General features: G+C 39.7%; 1 protein-coding gene across 1 annotated transcript in view; it reads left to right on the forward strand.

Moving 5' to 3' along the window:
- Positions 1 to 15,725, forward strand: part of LOC131429943 (protein serrate) — a 128,810-nt gene that overhangs the window by 69,997 nt on the left and 43,088 nt on the right. The window contains exons 4-7 of the mRNA XM_058594483.1: positions 3,634 to 3,688; positions 4,456 to 4,561; positions 4,653 to 4,801; positions 5,239 to 5,299. Coding sequence (XP_058450466.1) covers positions 3,634 to 3,688; positions 4,456 to 4,561; positions 4,653 to 4,801; positions 5,239 to 5,299 — 371 coding nt within the window. The remainder of the gene's footprint in view (positions 1 to 3,633; positions 3,689 to 4,455; positions 4,562 to 4,652; positions 4,802 to 5,238; positions 5,300 to 15,725) is intronic.

The raw sequence follows: 15,725 nt of genomic DNA on the forward strand, positions 1-15,725 counted from the left end.
GAAACATTCAAATAACAGTAACAGTCAACTTACTGTACAATTCGAGAGCCATTTCGCCGAAGCACATTTAATTAAAATTCATTCAGCGGAAAACTGTTTCGCCGGAATTAGCTGAAAGTTGATTAATCGAAAATCGCTTCATCGAAAATTGATTTATCAAAAACCATTTAGTAGACAGTCATTTCTTCGACAGTTAAAGCTACAAAAGAAATTTTGCCTTGAACCAATTCATCGAAAAGCGCTCCATTAAAAGCCTTTCTATCGAAATCTGCAAGCGGATTCATTAAAAGTCATTTCCTTGTAGCCATTCTACCGGAAAACGCTCTCTTTGAAAACCGATTAGTCGGAGCCCATTCAGCAGTATGATATTTATTCGAAAGCCATTATATTAAAGAGCACTTCGGTGAAAGTCGATTCCGTCGTAAGCGGATTTATCGAAAGCCGATTTTACCAAAAAAACAATTGCCGAAAGACGATTCGATGAAAATAGATTCATTCAAAATCGATTCTTTAAAAGTCGATTCGTAGAAGGTCGGTTGGTCGAAAGCCTCTTCATCGAAAGTGAATTCTTCGAAAGACAATTTGTCGAAGGCCGATTAATCAAAAGCCGATTCGTCGAAAGTTGACTCAACGAAAGTCGATTCGTCAAAAGTCGATTAATCGGAAGCCGATTCGTCGAAAGACGATTTATCAAAATTCGATTCGTCGAAAGTCGATTCCTCGAAAGCCGATTTATCGAAAGACGAATTGTCAAAGGTTAATTCGTCGAAATTCGATTCGTAGAAGGTCGATTGGTCGAAAGCCTCTTCATCGAAAGTCGTTTCGTCGGAAGCCGATTCTTTGAAAATCGATTTGTCGAAAGCCGATTCGTCGTAAGCCGATTCGTCGAAATCCAATTAATAGAAAGTCAATTCGTTGAAGGTTAATTTGTCGAAAGTCGATTCTTTGGAAGTCGATTTGTCGAAGGTCGATTGATCGAAAGCTCTTCATCGAAAGTCAATTCTTCGAAAGACAATTTGTCGAAGGCGGATTAATCAAAAGCCGATTCGTCGAAAGCTGATTCAACGAAAGTCGATTCGTCAAAAGTCGATTAATCAAAAACCGATTCGTCGAAAGACGATTAATCGAAATTCGATTAATCGAAAGTCGATTCTTCGAAAACCGATTTATCGAAAAACGAATCGTCAAAGGTTAATTCGTCGAAAGTCGATTCGTAGAAGGTTGATTGGTCGAAAATCTCTTCATCGATAGTCGTTTCGTTGAAAGCCGATTCTTTGAATGTCGATTCATCGAAATCCAATTAATCGAAAGTCAATTCGTCGAAGGTCGATTGGTCGAAGGCCGATTCGTCGAAAGTCGATCCGTCGTAAGCCGATTCATCGGCGAGGCGTCGAAAGAAAATATACGAAAGTCGATTCCTCGAAAGTCGGTTTATCGAAAACCGGTTCTTTGAAAGTCGATTTGTCGAAGTCCGATTCAACGAAAGGCGATTCTTCGAAAGTCGATTAATTGAAAGCCGATTTATCTACAGTCGATTCGTCGAAGTTCGATTCGTCGAAAGTCGATTCGTCAAATATCAAGTCGTCGAAAGTCGATTTGTCTTGAGGCGATTCGTGAAAGTCTATTCCTCGAAAACCGATTCTTTGAAAGTCGATTCGTTTAAAACTGATTTGTCAAAAGTCGATTAATCGAAAACCGATTAATGAAGGTCGATTCGTCGAAATAGAATTAATCGAAAGTCTATTCCGTCGTAAGCGGATTTATCGAAAGCCGATTTTACCAAAAAACAATTGTCGAAAGACGATTCGTTGAAAACAGATTCATTGTCGATTCGTAGAAGGTCGATTGGTCGAAAGCCTCTTCATCGAATGTCAATTCTTCGAAAGACAATTTGTCGAAAGCCCATTCATCAACAGTCGATTCGTCGAAAGCTGATTCAACGAAAGTCGATTCGTCAAAAGTCGATTAATCGAAAGCCGATTCATCGAAAAACGATTAATCGAAATTCGATTCGTCGAAAGTCGATTCCTCGAAAGCCGATTTATCGAAAGACGAATCGTCAAAGGTTAATTCGTCGAAAGTCGATTCGTAGAAGGTCGATTGGTCGAAAGCCTCTTCATCAAAAGTCGTTTCGTCGGAATCCGATTCTTTGAAAATCGATTCGTCGAAATTCAATTAATCGAAAGTCAATTTGTTGAAGGTCGATTCTTTGGAAGTCGATTTGTCGAAGGTCGATTGATCGAAGGCCGATTCGTCGAAAGTCGAACCGTCGAAAGCAGATACATCGAAAGTCGATTCTTTGAAAGTCGATTCGTCAAAGATCAAGTCGTCGAAAGTCGATTCGACGAAGGTCGATTTGTCTAAAGCCGATTAGTCGAAAGTCAATTCCTCGAAAATCGATTCTTTGAAAGTCGATTGGTTTAAAACTGATTTGTCTAAAGTCGATTAGTCGAAAACCGATTAATCGAATGTCGATTCATAAAAGTCGATTTATCGAAATACGATTAATTCAAAGTCGATTCATCGAAAAACGAATCGTTAAAAGTTAATTCGTTGAAAGCCATTTTTTGAAGATGATTCCTCGAAAGTCGATTCTTTTTTAAGTCTTTTTCTTTTAAATCAGTCTGTCGAAGGTCGATTGGTCGGAAGCCGCTTCATCGAAAGCCGTCGATTCGTCGAAAATCGATTCGTCGAAAATCGATTCGTTGAAAATCGATTTGTCGAAAGTCAACTCGATAAAAATCGATTCTTCAGAATCAAATCAATTTGTTGAAGATCGATTGTTCGAAAACCGATTCATCGGAAGTCTATTCGTCGAAATACGATTCGTCGAAAGTCGATTCGTCAAGAGTCGATTCGTTGAAGATCGATTCGCTGAAATTCGATTCGTCGATAGTCGATTCATCGAAAGTCGATTCAACGAAAGGCGATTCGTCGAATGCCGATTCATTGGAAGTCGTCGAAAACCCATTCTTCGAAAGTCGATTCGTCGATAGTCAATTCATCGGAAGTCGATTATTTGAAAGCCAGTTCATCGAAAGACGATTCGACGAAGGTCGAAGACTGATTTATCAAAAACCATTTAGTCGATAGTCATAGTCCGACGGGGAAAGCTACAAAAGAAATTTTGCCATGAACCATTCCATCGAAAAGCGCTCCATTGGAAGCCGGTTCATCGAAGGTCAATTGATCGAAAGTCGATTCATTGGAAGTCATTTCATTCTACTTTCATTATAGCCATTCTACCGAAAAACGCTCAATTGAAGATTAATTCATCGTGACTCGTTTCGTCAAAAAGCCGGTTAACAGAATGTCGGTTCGTCGAGAGCCATATAATGGAAAGCTGTTCCGTTGGTGATTCTGCAAAAGCACTTTACTATAACAAACTACAAAACCGAATAGTCGATCGAAGTCATTATTGATCTCCATGTGAAAAGATTTTCAACATTTAAACATTCCCCCCCCCATTAACGTGGGTGGTTTCTGGTCGGACTAATTTATCTCTATCAGATGCAATTCTGGAACCGAATAGGGGCAATAATGGGAAATGTTAATCAACAATGCTTTCACCGCTTTTCCCTATGGGTCCTATTGAATATTAATAGTTTGCTTGTTTTGTTATTCCACTTTCAGAAATCGTTCACGCTTATCCTGCAGGCGTTAGACACGTACAACGAGTCCTATTCAAGTGAGTATCATTCATTCATTCATTCATCCATACGAAGTCGTTCTATGCAGGTAGAAACATTTTTCCACCAAACTGGTTTCGTGGAACACCTACTTAAATCCAGCCTCGGAATAATTTTGCACTCATTTGTGTCGCCGTATCTCTGCCTTTAGCTCGAATCTACTCGAAGATCCCATCACTCCCATCCAAACAGCGCGTCAACTCGTTAGGCACGATTTCCACCTAGCAGCAAACTAATGATTGCAAAACACTGCTTCATATTTGTATGATCGTTGATCGACATCCGCACGAGGGAGAGAGTGCGAAAAAACACATGCTCCCGCCGCTCTAGCCTGCCCCGTCTGTTCGATCGCGGCTTTTCTCGTCATGTCGGGTCGTGAAAAATCACACCACCTCGGCATCCCAACCAACCGTACCGATCCATCATACGGCCGCCCGCGATCATTACACGAGTCTGCACGAGAGGAAAAATTCGGTCCACCTTAGGCTTGGGCTTAAACCGCAAGGGCGATAGATTTTTCTTTACGTACAACCTCGAACTAAGGTAGCAGCAACTCATTTTTCACCTTCCACGGAGAAGTCAGCCCGCAGCCGTTAACTGCAAAATTAGCATAACGATCTCGTTTCGCGCCCAGTCTCGTGAGCTTGAACCCTCTAATTTGTATCCCGATCCCGGTTTGCCGGAGTTTCTACCCAGCGGCAGCGACGCTAATTAAAAACAAAAAGTCGAACTTCACTCTCATGTTTTCATTTTTTTTTGTTCACAGTATCCGATCGGTTGATCGAGGAAACATCCTTCTCCGGCGTTATTCTACCCTCGCACGAATGGAATACATTAGATCACACGGGGAAGAACGCCCGGATCACCTATCGGTAAGTAGACCTACAAGATCCTAAGCTTCCTCCCTACGAAAACAAACAAAAAATAATAAGGAAACATTGTTTTTCTTCAATTAATCAACAGGGTTCGGGTGCAGTGTGCGGACAACTACTACAACACGACCTGTACGACGTTCTGCCGGCCCCGGAATGACCAGTTCGGACACTATACCTGCGGCGAACAGGGCAACAAGGTGTGCCTACCGGGCTGGCAGGGCGCCAACTGTGAGAAAGGTAAGCTAATTTCACAAAACGCGATCCTACCTCGGGGCCGCTTCTCGGTGATCGATTAGCATTTCGATTCCATATCTGATGTGACCGGCCATCAAAAAATAGCAGAAGACGGAGACGGAGAGGGTCCGACATTTGATTGACTCGTACCGGGCACGATGCTGTTTAGTTTTCTATTTTTATTTGCTCAATTTCCTAATTTTATTGCACCTTATCTTACGGTGGTAGAGCCCACACAGCGCGAGTACCGAAATTGGTCATCTTCAGCGAGAAACACGATCGTAAAGATCGCGGTTTGCGCAATCTCCTCCTCGTCCCGGTTCAAAGAGGTCAGCGAGACGGTTTGGATCGATTTACGCCTAATAGAAAAGCAGTACATTTTTACAGCTTCGACCTAAACTAAACAACGCTTTCTCTTTTCTGTTCTTGTCATTTTGCAGCCATCTGCAAGCCAGGATGCGACCAAATTCATGGCAAATGCGATCAACCGGGGGAATGCGAGTGAGTATACATTCGTCGGAATGCCATTATCTAAATCTAATTAGCCTTGCCGAACACACCAACCCCAACGACATGACAACAGACATTAGGAAAAAGTGTAAACAACAGCGAGTACCGATTTGCCCCGGCGAGGATGATGAGCTCGTCTGGACGCGACCGACCAACTCCGCCTTTCCGACGGGCCGACAAACCACCATTGGACCAATCACAGCGTTCCTGGCTGGCGATTGGAGCAAAAAAAATGTAGGATCTCGGGCCACGGTAGCTAAGCTAAACAACGGCCTGCTATGTTCATTCGTTTTACAAAGTTTAACTGTGCGACCGGGCTGAACATAGAAAAAAAAACAAACTATATAACTATTCAGTCGTGATCTGGAGCGCTATTGGAAAATATTTTCCCACCTCCGCCGCCGCCGCCACCCGTACCCGCCGTCGAACACCCACCTAATTAGCTCTTTCTTCTATTTTACGATCACGCTGCAGTACCCAGCAGCAGATATTTGCATTCTTTTTTGCTTCTACCCCTCCGTCGATTCGAATTCGCACAAAACCGTTCAAATGTGCTTCCGTGAGCAGTCCGTCCGTCGGTCCTAGCTAGATCCTGCTAGATGCCGTGCCGAATCCGTGACTTAGACCCTCCCCCTCATGCGGTTGGGTTTGAAAAACAAAACAAAAAAAAAAAGAAAAACATACCCGTAAATATCGAGTCTGAGGGCTGGGGCTGCTGCGGCTGTTGGGTCGTGTAACAGTACATATATTAGTCGAAAACAAATAGCATTGTAAAATTACATGGCGTTCGATGTTGGGAGCTTGAATGTTGTTTTTTCCCCTCTCGGATTTAGGCTGCCACCGGAGGGGGGGAAAAGTGGAGACAGGACTAATTTATCACGATCTGTAATGGTGCGCGAACAATGGTTGTTTCCTCGAGCGCTTCTAGGTTTTTTTTCGCCAGTTTCAAACTGCTGGCAAGCGATTTTTATGCCGCACTTTAAAAGTTAAATCAATTTGAAATTTAGAAGTTCAAAGTATTACCCAGGAAATGATTCGACTTCAACTAAAATTGCTGTAATTTGCAGGTAGCGTGTATTTCGTTCAACATTGTCTGGTGCCCGGACAGTTTAGACGTAGCTCAGAGGTTTTATTTTGGTCACAGAATATGTTTTACAAAAAAATTAACTCACAGATTCACATGTTGTAACGTACGACTGATTCTTCAGAAACTAGTTATACATAAAAACGATGGTGGAAAATTACTAGAACAAAATAAACCATGATTATTCTTCGTTTCTCCATCGCTTATTTGGTTCCAGTGTAATCAAAAAAAAATGTGTCAGGTTCCTTTGCGCAACTCTGTACTTCGCCTCGTAGTTTTCCAATTAAAAGGCACAAAGTCCTCTTCCACAGCTCTACGATCAACATCAATAATATCAACATCATCCGCCAAAATCAAGTAGATGTCTAGCGCTATATTAAATAACAAGTTTGAGAGTGCGTCACTCTGCTTCCATCCATCTAACGTCACAAATGCATCGGACTCATATCAGCTATCTTGACGCTTGATTTCGATCCATGTTCGATGGAATAACCTTCAGTAAAAAAAAAAATTCAACCTAAAATGGAGTGAAATGAGAACTAACAACAGAAAAGCAATGATCGATTGTGACCAAGTACTTGAAAATTCGCGTAACAAAAAGGAGTTGGTGTTGAAGCGGTTTAAAAGGAAACGTCGATTGATTCAACACGCTAAGGAACGCATTTTTCTGAAGGCCCACCGAGAGAAAAGAATGTCCAAAAAACAACCCATTTCAAACGATTTTCGGGAAAACTTGGGCTCGGAAATGTTAAATCGGACAACAAGACACTAACGAAGGGAACAGTTTTACACTTTTAAATGTGGAAAGGATGTGCTTTTATTGTGAAATATTTGGGAAAATTAATGATTTGGCAAGCGATTTGTTAATGTGTATCAAGAATCAGTTACAGAAGCCAAGCTTAGAACTCAGTTCCAAAATTCTGGATCAAAGCTCAGGTTCAGAATTCTAATTCAAAGCTCAATTCGAGTCAAAGTTCAATCCCAAAATCCTAACCCAAAATAAAGATTCAGAATTACGGTCAAGAACTCAGTTTTAGAATCCATGTCTAGAGCTTAGTTTCGGTAACCCATTTACAAATTAATAGTCAGAATCAGCTCCAGAGCTTAGTTCTAGAATTCAGTTTCAGAATCCTGATTTCTGTTGTAAAATTCGGATTAAGAATTTAGTTCAAGAATTCAGTTTGAGAGTTCAGCTCAATAATCCAGGGCCAGAACCAGAACAGTTTAGAGCTCAGTTCCAGAATCCAAGACCAAAATTCAGCTTCGGAATTTAGTTCCGGAATTCTGGTTCAGAGTTCAATTCCACACACAGTTTTACACTGTTAAATACGGAAAGGATGTTTGAAATTTGAAGAATTTTTTTGGTGAAAAATTGGGGAAAAAGTTCATGGTTTGGCAAGCGATTTGTCAATGTGTATCGAATCTAGAACCCAGTATTCAGGTTCAAAATCCTGATTCAGAGCTCAGGTTCAGAATTCAGTTCCAGAATTCTGATTCAAAATTCAATTCCAGTCAAACTTTAATCCTAAAATCCTTGTCCAAAAGAAAAATTCAGAACCTCGGTCAAGAATTCAGTTCTAGAATTCATGCCTAGAGCTTAGATTCAGAAACCAGTTTTCAAATTAATAGTCAGAATCAGCTCCAAAGTTTAGTTCTAGAATTCAGTTCAGAATCCTGGCCCAGAATTACGATTCAGAGTTCAATTCCAGAATTCAAAGTCAGAATTCAATTCTAAAACTTTGGTGAAGAATTAGGGTTAAAGATTCCGGTCCAGAATTCAAGCTCAGAATCCATATCTAAAGGGTGATTTTTTAAGAGCTTGAGAACTTTTTTAAACAATAAAACGCATAAAATTTGCAAAATCTCATCGGTTCTTTATTTTAAACGTTAGATTGGTACATGACATTTACTTTTTGAAGATAATTTCATCTGCCACAACGTCGAATTTTCAGTGAATGGGCCCTAGAAAAGTTGGCAGAAAATCCGCTTTTTTATCGACCAATTTTGTTCAGCGATGAGGCTCATTTCTGGTTGAATGGCTACGTAAATAAGCAAAATTGCCGCATTTGGAGTGAAGAGCAACCAGAAGCCGTTCAAGAACTGCCCATGCATCCCGAAAAATGCACTGTTTGGTGTGGTTTGTACGCTGGTGGAATCATTGGACCGTATTTTTTCAAAGATGCTGTTGGACGCAACGTTACAGTGAATGGCGATCGCTATCGTTCGATGCTAACAAACTTTTTGTTGCCAAAAATGGAAGAACTGAACTTGGTTGACATGTGGTTTCAACAAGATGGCGCTACATGCCACACAGCTCGCGATTCTATGGCCATTTTGAGGGAAAACTTCGGAGAACAATTCATCTCAAGAAATGGACCGGTAAGTTGGCCACCAAGATCATGCGATTTGACGCCTTTAGACTATTTTTTGTGGGGCTACGTCAAGTCTAAAGTCTACAGAAATAAGCCAGTAACTATTCCAGCTTTGGAAGACAACATTTCCGAAGAAATTCGGGCTATTCCGGCCGAAATGCTCGAAAAAGTTGCCCAAAATTGGACTTTCCGAATGGACCACCTAAGACGCAGCCGCGGTCAACATTTAAATGAAATTATCTTCAAAAAGTAAATGTCATGTACCAATCTAACGTTTAAAATAAAGAACCGATTTTGCAAATTTTATGCGTTTTATTGTTTAAAAAAGTTCTCAAGCTCTTAAAAAATCACCCTTTAGAATCCAGAGAACTGGCTCAGAATTCAGTTTTGAAATCAAAAGTCAGAATCAGTTCTAGAATCTAGACTCAGGAATCAGATTTGGAAATTAGCTGCACAATTCAGGTTCAAGATTCAGTTCCAGAATCTACGTCCACAATTCAGCATTGGAATTCAGTTCCAGAATTCTAGTTCAGAGATCAATTCCAAACACAGTTTTACATTGTTAAATACGGAAAGGATGCTTCAGATTCGATAGTTTATTTTGTGAAAATTTTGAGATACAAATTATGGTTTGGCAAGCGATTTGTAAATGTGTACCGGTCAAGAATCCAGTAATCAGGTTAAAAAATCGACTTTTAGGTTCAAAACTCAGTTCCAAAGTCGTGGTCCAGAACTCAGGCTCAGAATTCTAATTCAATTCCAGTCAAAGCTCATTCCTAAAATCCTAGTCCAAAATAAAGATTCAGAATTTCGGTCCAGAATTCAGTTTAAGCTTAGGATCAGAAACCTGCTTTCAAATTAAAAGCCAAAATCAGCTCCAGAATTTAGTTCTAGAATTCAGTTTCTGAATCCTGGCCCAGAATTCAGTTCTAAAATTCGAAATCAGAACTCAGTTAAGAATCCAGTGCCAGAGCTCAGTTCCATTTTCAGAGCTCTGTTTCAGAATCCAGGTCCAAAATTCATCTTCTGAATTCAGCTCCAGAACTCCGGTTCAGAGTTCAATTACAGAGTTTTGGTCTAGAATTAAGGTTAAAGATTCCGGTCAAGAATTCAAGTTCAGAATCCATCTCCAGCGAACAGGTTTAGTATTCAGTTTCGAAATATAAAGTTAGAATCATTTGTAGAATTCAGTTCTAGAATTTAGATTCAGAATTCAACTTTGGAAATAAGTTGCAGAATGCAGGTACAAAATTCAGCTTCGAAATTCAGTTCCAGAATTCCGATTCAAAGTTTAATTCCAGGACTCAGCCAGAATTAAATTCTGAGATTCTGGTTCAGAACTAAGGTTTAATATTCCGATAAAGAATTTAAGTTCAGAATCCATGTGCAGAACTCAGGCTCAGAAATAAAAAACAGAATCCAGATTCAGAATTCAGCTTTCGAAATGAGTAGCAGAATCCAGGTTTAGAATTCAGAACTTAATTCCGAATCTTGATTCCGGTATTGAATTCTGATGTTGACTTCTGGAACTGAACTCTGAATCAGAAAAACTCATTTCTGAAGCTGTATTCTGAATCTGGATTTTGATTTTCAATTCTGAACCGGAGCTCCACAATTTAGAATCCAGCTCCTGAATTCATTTCCAGAATCCAGTTCTAGTATTCAAGTTCCGAATTGAGTTCTAAAATAAAGATCCAGTTTTTTTGGCCTGATTTGGCATCCTGCCAGCCAATATGTGCTTACAATCTTGAAGTTCGATCAGCTAAACAGCGTCTATTTGTAACCAAGAATTTTAATTGCTTGCAATTAAGGTCAATTGCATGACTTAGTGTCATTAAAGTTGCGGAAGAAGTCCAAGCCTTATTAAGAACTTCAAGAAAAAAAGATCTGAATCTCTCCTTCTTTTATATAAGTTCTTAAGGGTCTGATTTAAGAAAACTTAAATGTGCTTTGAATTTTTGGGCTTCCTTGAGAGACAATGAGCAAGCTTCCTAAATTTGAAATGTAAAAGATGTACTCACAACTAACGGTTCTAGTGTCAGCGAGGCAAGAAAATTTTCACTTTCGACAAATTTTACTAGGTTTTTATCACTAATCATTATTATCATTAAGTCGACTGTTGTTGTTGTGTTTAAGTGATGATTGATTTTACCAAATCCGTCGTTGATTTAATTGTTCAGACGACGGATGACGGCTTCTCCTTGAATATCCTTCTACGGAATATTTTTAAGTAGATTTTAATATTGTTTTTTTTTGTGAGTAGTACTTTTTGACGGTCACGGTTAGAGAAATAAAGAATAAATAATAAGAAAAAGTTGATGCTTCACCTACTTTACGGAAGGACGACGACTCAGAGCTTTTTCAATTGATGAATTTTACTGATTTAACGTTTACCTAGGATTCGCTGCAACCATGCAACGTGACCATATAATAAGATTTATCTATTGAAATAACCAACCAACACAGAAGAAACGTGAGAGACGTCTAGTTTGAAACACTTTCGTTAAAGAAATTCGAATTTGGAATCCATCTCCAATGTGTCTGGCAGATCGTTTGAGGAAATACATATAACTCGAAAAAAAAAATCGACTTTAATTAGTTTCATGATTTTGAAACTGTATTTTAACAAATTTAACTTTGGGTATTTTGACAAACTTAGCAAGAATTTTGAGAAGAAAAGAAAAACCTAAACACTGACCAAACAGCGGAAGTTTATGTTCAACCCTCAACTGTATCAAAGAAAATCAATCATTGAGTACTTATTCATATGGAGCTTTAGGGAAAATCGGCTATTTTTATTTTAAATTTAGTTCCAGCACTCTAACCCTCTATTGGGTAAGAAAAATTTATTTGACAGTCTGTACAATTTTGACAGTAGTGAAATTTGTTCTTTTCAAATTAAGGATATCAAACTAATGTTTCAATCGTATTTTCAATAAACAATTATCTGAAGCCTCACTAGAGATAGATATGAATATGAAACATAAAACATAACACTATTTCAGTAATATTCTTATAAGCTAAACCATTTTTTTGAGTGAATCATTAGAAACCAACCTTTCATCGGAGAAATTTACAATACAAACCTGAAACGAAAGAAACAAAGAAAAAAAATTAGTTAGATTGTGAATTTATTTCAACCTACAGAAGTAAGAAATTAGGGCATCAAAAATGTATAACGTTCAGTACTGAATCAAATGGTGAAGTATCACTAGCTTAGTTAGTTAGCCCGAAGTCGCTCTCGTCAAAGTGTGTGAATCCTAATGGAAAACGATCAAAGCCTACTTTAATTCCTCCCAAACCCCCCCTAATGTTTCCATCTCACAAACGCAGAGCCCTAGAAATGATCACCCGAGAAGACTAAGCAGGCTGTTATCTCATAATTTTACGAGCCATTTTCTTCCCTCTCCGGTCGTCCGAAAAAAAAACCTTTCCCAGCTGCATTAAATTTTATTAGGAAGTAATCATTCCAAACGCTTTCTTCCACATCTGCCGGCCAGATCCGCGGCCTAACGTCGGTCGCGGTCGGTCTATGGTACACTGTGAATTCCAAGGTTTCGAAAATGATGAAATAATCGAACACAGCCTCGCTCGTCCGGTACCGTTAGGGCTCTCGGATTGGTTTGCGAAACGGTTGCGTTGGCCGGTACATTCCGGGGGCCTCAGCTGATCACATTTTCCGGATAAGGTTAATCGAATCGGTGAACCTCAATCTTGTTGTAGGCCAGGCAGGCCAACACCAGCAACAACAACTGATCGAACCTACAAAGTAGGCCCTGTGCCAAGTACAATATGTTCATGTTATCGAGATTTTTCTTTTATTTTTCCATAACGCTCGGCACGATTCGAAGGAGACGCACGGTTCTTTTGATTTAATTGATAGTACAACGTTGATTTTTTGTTGTTCATTTTCTTCGCTTATTCTTGTCTGAATATAATTAAAATTAAGTGGCGAGAACAGACTCTCCCTTCGACTACCTCCAAAAACAACATTTTTGTATACAACACACAGTTTCCTATTTCCATATTTCTTGCCGTCCTGAACGTGACTCAGCTTATAAAGGCCTGGTAGCGCGGGGGAGAATCCTCCCGTTTTGAGTCCCGTGAGCTGTCCGAGCAGTATTGTGCAGTGTGTCGGTTCGGTACAGTGGTGGTAATTAAGTTCATCTCTTTGTTTCTTGCGCGCCATCTCTAAGGTAATTTTTGTGGAGCTGTGAGATTCTTCTGCTGCTGCTACGGTCGAATCAAGAAGAAGAAAACCCATTACCATCCGCGAGAAATGGAAAACGAAGCGGCTAATAACAAGTAATGATATGTTTATATTTGTGTTCTGTTGGCTTCTTTTACTTGACTTCGCCATCGCGCGCTCCGTTCTCACCTCACCGAAGGATCCCGACGACGGTTGCAATGAAAACGTTATAATGTGCATAACGACGTCTAGCTACCGATTCTTACAGGAGAGACTTTGCGATTTCGGTGCGATCATTATTAGTACAGTGCCACCGACGGTCATATGGTGAAGCAGATGCAGGCATTAAAACAACGACATTAAAAATGTGCTCAACAACAGCATCCCACGTGACCCGTCGCACAGTGGTCGAGAACGAAGATAATGAAGTGTATTTTTTTTTAATTTCGTTCTGATGTCACAGAAATTCAACTGAAAACAGCTGCTGATTACACTAAAAGCAAAAATGTTCATGATCAGGTTGTTTCTCGAATTGAGAACATGACTAGAAATATGCATGCACGATGCATTCCACGTGGTAATATTTTACCTTGGAAATACAAAGCCATGGAAGCTTTTCTTTCTGGTAGAAAGCCAAATTGAGTGTTAGTTGTTGTTCCATTTTAGTATTATATCTCGACGGCTCTAGAAGTCAGAGGTCAAAACCCATCGTAACCGTCCCCAGTGATCCATTATAAGCATTTAATTTCCACTAATCGTGACTAAGCAGACTCTTCTCTGGTTTATAATTTCGCATTGATATACGATCCCGTTGCTTTTGGAGGTTGCGATCATTTCATCGAATGCCATTTCATTTAAGTCGAATATGATTTTATCCCAATTCTTTTTTCATTAAAGTCCATTAATCCAAAACCAGTTTCGTCGGATTCAATTTCATTGGAAGCCGTTTCGTCGAATTTCGTCTTGAACCGTTTCGTTGAAAGCCGTTTTTTCCAGATCTTTTTTTTCTAAAGCCGGATCGCTGAAAGCCAGTTAGTTGAAAGCAATTTGGAAGGAAAACATTTCGTCAGAGGTTCGTTGAAAACTTCGAAAGCTTCGTTGAAGTCCATTTCGCCATAAACCGCTTCATCGGGAGCGGGTCATTTCACCCGTTCAAGTTGTTCCACCGAATGCCATTTCGCCGAGAGTCATTTCGTCGAATGGGTCAATTTTTCAAAATACGTTTCGCCGATTGGGTCGCTTCTATGCTTAGTAGGTAATAAATTCGAAAAGTTTTCTCAAAGTTCTGAGAATTAGGAATCAATTTAAAAAATCTAATCAATAGAGTAGTCTATCTAGATCAAACGCGGGGAAATGATTTTTTCCATTATTTTCAATATGAGATAGTTATTGTACGATTTGCAAAATGGTATTCGGCGAAATGACTCTTTCGGCGAAATACCATCCAACGAAACGGCTTTCGGTGAAACGATCCTAATCCGTTTCATCGGACGTTTTTTGCCGTAAGCTGATCTTACAGAAGATATTTTGGCCTTTGGCCGAAAATCATTTCATTCAAAGCCATATCGCGTTAGACCAGCCATCGAAATTAATTTCGTTTCGACTAATTCGGTTAATTCGTAAAATGCAATTTTGCCTTAAGCCCTTTTTCAGTGGAAAGTATTTTCGCTGTTAAATTTCTTTGTCTATATTCTAATTCTTTTTATCGAAAACCGTCTTGATGAAAGTCGTTCCGCAGTAAGGAGATTCTGCGGAATTTTTTGAAAGTTACTTCTAGCAAGCAAAGTCCTGGCATTACATTCCTTTTGTGGAATTTGGCCTTTCTGTTTCAACAGACTTCGCAGACGATTCTTAGTGTACAGAATCATTGCATGGCTAGTACTATGGATCCTACTGACACTAAGAATCCTTCCAAGGTCGGGGCTCGAACATACGACAACTGGCTTGTAAGACCAGCGTCCTATGCATTGAACCGCCAACCCGGGACAAAGCTACTTCTTAGGAAGCCATTTTTTCAAAAGCCATTTCACTAAAGCCCGTTTCATCAAAATCCTATTCGGTGAAAACCATTTTGCTAAGTCATCCCAAATCCTGTTTCGCCGAAAACTGATTAGTCAAGAGATGTTTCACCGAAAGATATTTCGTCAAACGGCATTTTATCGAAAGTTGTTCCATTAAAATTTGTTTTACCAAGTCATTTCGTCGAAAGCCGTTTAGCAGAGAACCGATTTGCTTTATTGAAAGCCGTTTCGTCGAAATCCAATTCGCCAGATGCCATTTTGCTGTGAATCGTTTTGTCGAAATTCTTTTCACAAAGAACTGAATTTTGGAGTCTTCTCATCGAATGTTGTTGTTTTGAAAACGTCTTGCCGAGAGCCACTTCACCGAGAACTGTTTGACCGAATATCATTTCATAGAAAACTGTTTTGTCAAAAGTCGTTTGATCGGGAGCAGTTTTATTCAAAGTACAATTCATCAAAAACTGGGAAACGATCAGTTGAATCCCATTTCATCGAAGATCATTTCGCTGGTAGAAGTTTCGTCATAAACAACTTCACTGTTAACCGTTTCATCGAAAGCCAATTTCGCCGTTGGCCGAATCTTCAAAAGTCAATTCGACAGAAGCTGTTTGGTCGAAAGCTAAGTCATCAAAACCCTTCTCAATGTTAACCGTTTCATCCGCAGCTATTTCACCGATAGTCGTTTCTTTGGAAGCCATTTAATCAAAAGCCAATTCGTCGACAGTAATTTCATGATACTATGACACATTAA

This window comes from Malaya genurostris, chromosome 1 (assembly GCF_030247185.1).
Source record: "Malaya genurostris strain Urasoe2022 chromosome 1, Malgen_1.1, whole genome shotgun sequence".
Taxonomy (NCBI): Eukaryota; Metazoa; Arthropoda; class Insecta; order Diptera; family Culicidae; genus Malaya; species Malaya genurostris.